Consider the following 2427-nt stretch of genomic DNA (forward strand, 5'->3'; position numbering starts at 1 on the left):
TTTGTGTGGCATAGAACGAGATAAGCTTTTTCCCTCAAATCGATCAATCTTCCTCTCATCATCATCAATTCATCACCACCTTCTTCCAATCTCTCTACACTCGCACCACAACCAGATCTGTCAACCATTTCACCATTCTTCACCGCCATTGTTATCCTCTAATCGACCATGGCCAACGTGATCATGGCCTCCTCCAAAACCCTAATCACATCCCCCCCAACCCCTAAATCCAAACACCAACCACTACCACAACCTCCCGTCTCCCTTCCCCTCATCTCCACCACCACCAAACCCCTAATCTCCCTCTCCCTCACTCCCAAATCCCTCGCCGCCGCAGCCCTCGTAGCCGCTTCCGTCGCCGCGACTCCCTTCCCCTCCTTAGCAGTCGAGATCGAAAAGGCCCAACTTTTCGACTTCGATCTCACGCTTCCGATCATTGCCGCGGAGTTTCTTTTCCTGATGTTCGCTCTCGACAAAGTATACTACTCCCCCTTGGGGAATTTTATGGACGGCAGAGATAAGGAAATTAAAGAGAAGCTGAGCAGTGTGAAGGATACTTCGAGTGAAGTGAAGCAATTGGAGGAGCAGGCGGCGGCGATTATGAGGGCAGCGAGGGCGGAGATATCGGCGGCGTTGAACAAGATGAAGAAGGAGACGGCGTTGGAGGTGGATGCGAAGCTGGCGGAGGGGAGGAAGAAGGTGGAGGCGGAGTTGCAGGAGGCGTTGGCGAGTTTGGAGAAGCAAAAGGAAGATACGATCAAGTCGCTTGATTCTCAGATTGCGGCTCTTAGTCAGGAAATTGTCAACAAGGTCCTTCCAGTTCAATAATTTACATATCAGTCCTTTAAATTTGAAAAAGAAAAGGTCACTTGAATCACGTAAAATAACAGAAACTTGTTTATATTTTGGATGATTCGGACTCGGATTATTACATGTGTGATGAAGTTATTGTTAATTTGTGAAATAATATTTTATGATTTTTGCTTCAATCTATTAAATGTTAGAAGCAATAGTGTTAAAACCATTTTCCAATTTATAATTATAAGAGTCATTCAACCTATGTGTCTTTTTTATTGTAATAGTATTTGTATCTTTATGAAATCATAAATTTTCTTTGCTGTTACTAAAGAGCACCAACAAGACTACGAACCCTTGCAAGACACTATTAGACACAACTAGGTTATGTAATTCAAGGGGATATGTCTAATGGCAATTTCCAACTCGAGTACATGTTGGATATAATATGTAAAATACAAGAAATTTATGTACTGTTAATTATATGTGAGACTATGGAGGTCACACTACGAGTTACAAAAAGATCTATAAATAATAATGTATTTAGTAGATAAATTATTATTCATCAACTAAAATATTTAAGTAAACAGATTAAATAAAGCCAAAATAACTAATTAGATATGTTGGGTTTACTTGACTAGTTGCCTTGAAACCTTAAACATGTTTTGAAAAGCCTTACCAAGGGAGGAAATATGTTTATATGGATTACGCTCAATAAATGATCCCATGCATTCTCACAACTAGTCATTGGATTCCTCAAATGACAACACATACACAAAATCAACTTTGGACATAAACAACCCATCAACATTAACTTGAAGATCTTATGTTGGGTTGCTGTTATAGTTAACAATTAATCAATAACATTATGATTTATTTAAGTCGAAAGGAAGCTTAAAGCACCCACCATGAAATTTTATAACCTAGAGGCAGACTATTGAGGCTAGTGGTGTAACATCTTGTTTTTGGGGCTAAGAGTTTTGGGCGTTTTGGTAAAAATAAAAGTTTCTTTATTTTAAAATAAAATAAATAAATAGATGAAAGTAAATGTTTTTGTTTAATAACCCTAATAAACATATTTGCTAAGCCAAAAATAGATTATGAAAGAGTTTGAGTGTCAAAAGAAAACTTTTAAGGTTTAGGGGCTAAAAGTGTCAATTTGTATAAACTTGCTTTTCACCCGAGAATTTGACCAAACAAGCATCCCCGACTAGATTTGTATGAGTTACGGTGGAGTAGGACCAATTGTAGAGTAAAAGTAAGTTTTATTAAGTTTTTTGCCAAGTTAGGTACCAAGTACGAAAGGAATTTCAAATGAGGGCACTACAAGAATGTCGATCTTAGCGGCGACAAACATCGCCGCTAAAGGTATTAGCGACAACATGTCGCCGCTAAAGGGTCGCCACTGTTGATTCGTCGCTATTGCTCCAACCGTCGTCGTTATTACCTTCCGTCGTCACTATAGGTGTATCGTCACTAATGCAGTGTCGCCACTAATTGTATTCCTCTCTCTCTCTCTCTCTCTCTCTCTCTCTCTCTCTCTCTCTAGTTTTTAACATTAAAAATGCAGAAAAAACGATATAAAAATATAACAACTGCTAGGAAATAATAATCGCAAAAAAAAGATCGAAA

General features: G+C 38.7%; 1 protein-coding gene across 1 annotated transcript; it reads left to right on the forward strand.

Annotated features, from left to right (window-relative positions):
- Window positions 1-989, forward strand: PDE334 (ATPase, F0 complex, subunit B/B', bacterial/chloroplast). Its single transcript, XM_079005276.1, has one exon. It carries the CDS (start codon window positions 169-171, stop codon window positions 826-828), a length of 660 nt encoding a protein of 219 aa, XP_078861402.1. The 5' UTR covers window positions 1-168; the 3' UTR covers window positions 829-989.
- The last annotated feature ends 1438 nt before the right edge of the window (window positions 990-2427 follow it).

The sequence above is a fragment of the Lactuca serriola genome, chromosome 6 (assembly GCF_051521515.1).
Source record: "Lactuca serriola cultivar US96UC23 chromosome 6, Lser_US96UC23_V15, whole genome shotgun sequence".
Taxonomy (NCBI): Eukaryota; Viridiplantae; Streptophyta; class Magnoliopsida; order Asterales; family Asteraceae; genus Lactuca; species Lactuca serriola.

What these genes read in the sequence shown, in the direction of transcription:
- PDE334 (XM_079005276.1), top strand. Translation starts at nt 169, where the DNA reads ATGGCCAACGTGATCATGGCCTCCTCCAAAACCCTAATCACATCCCCC.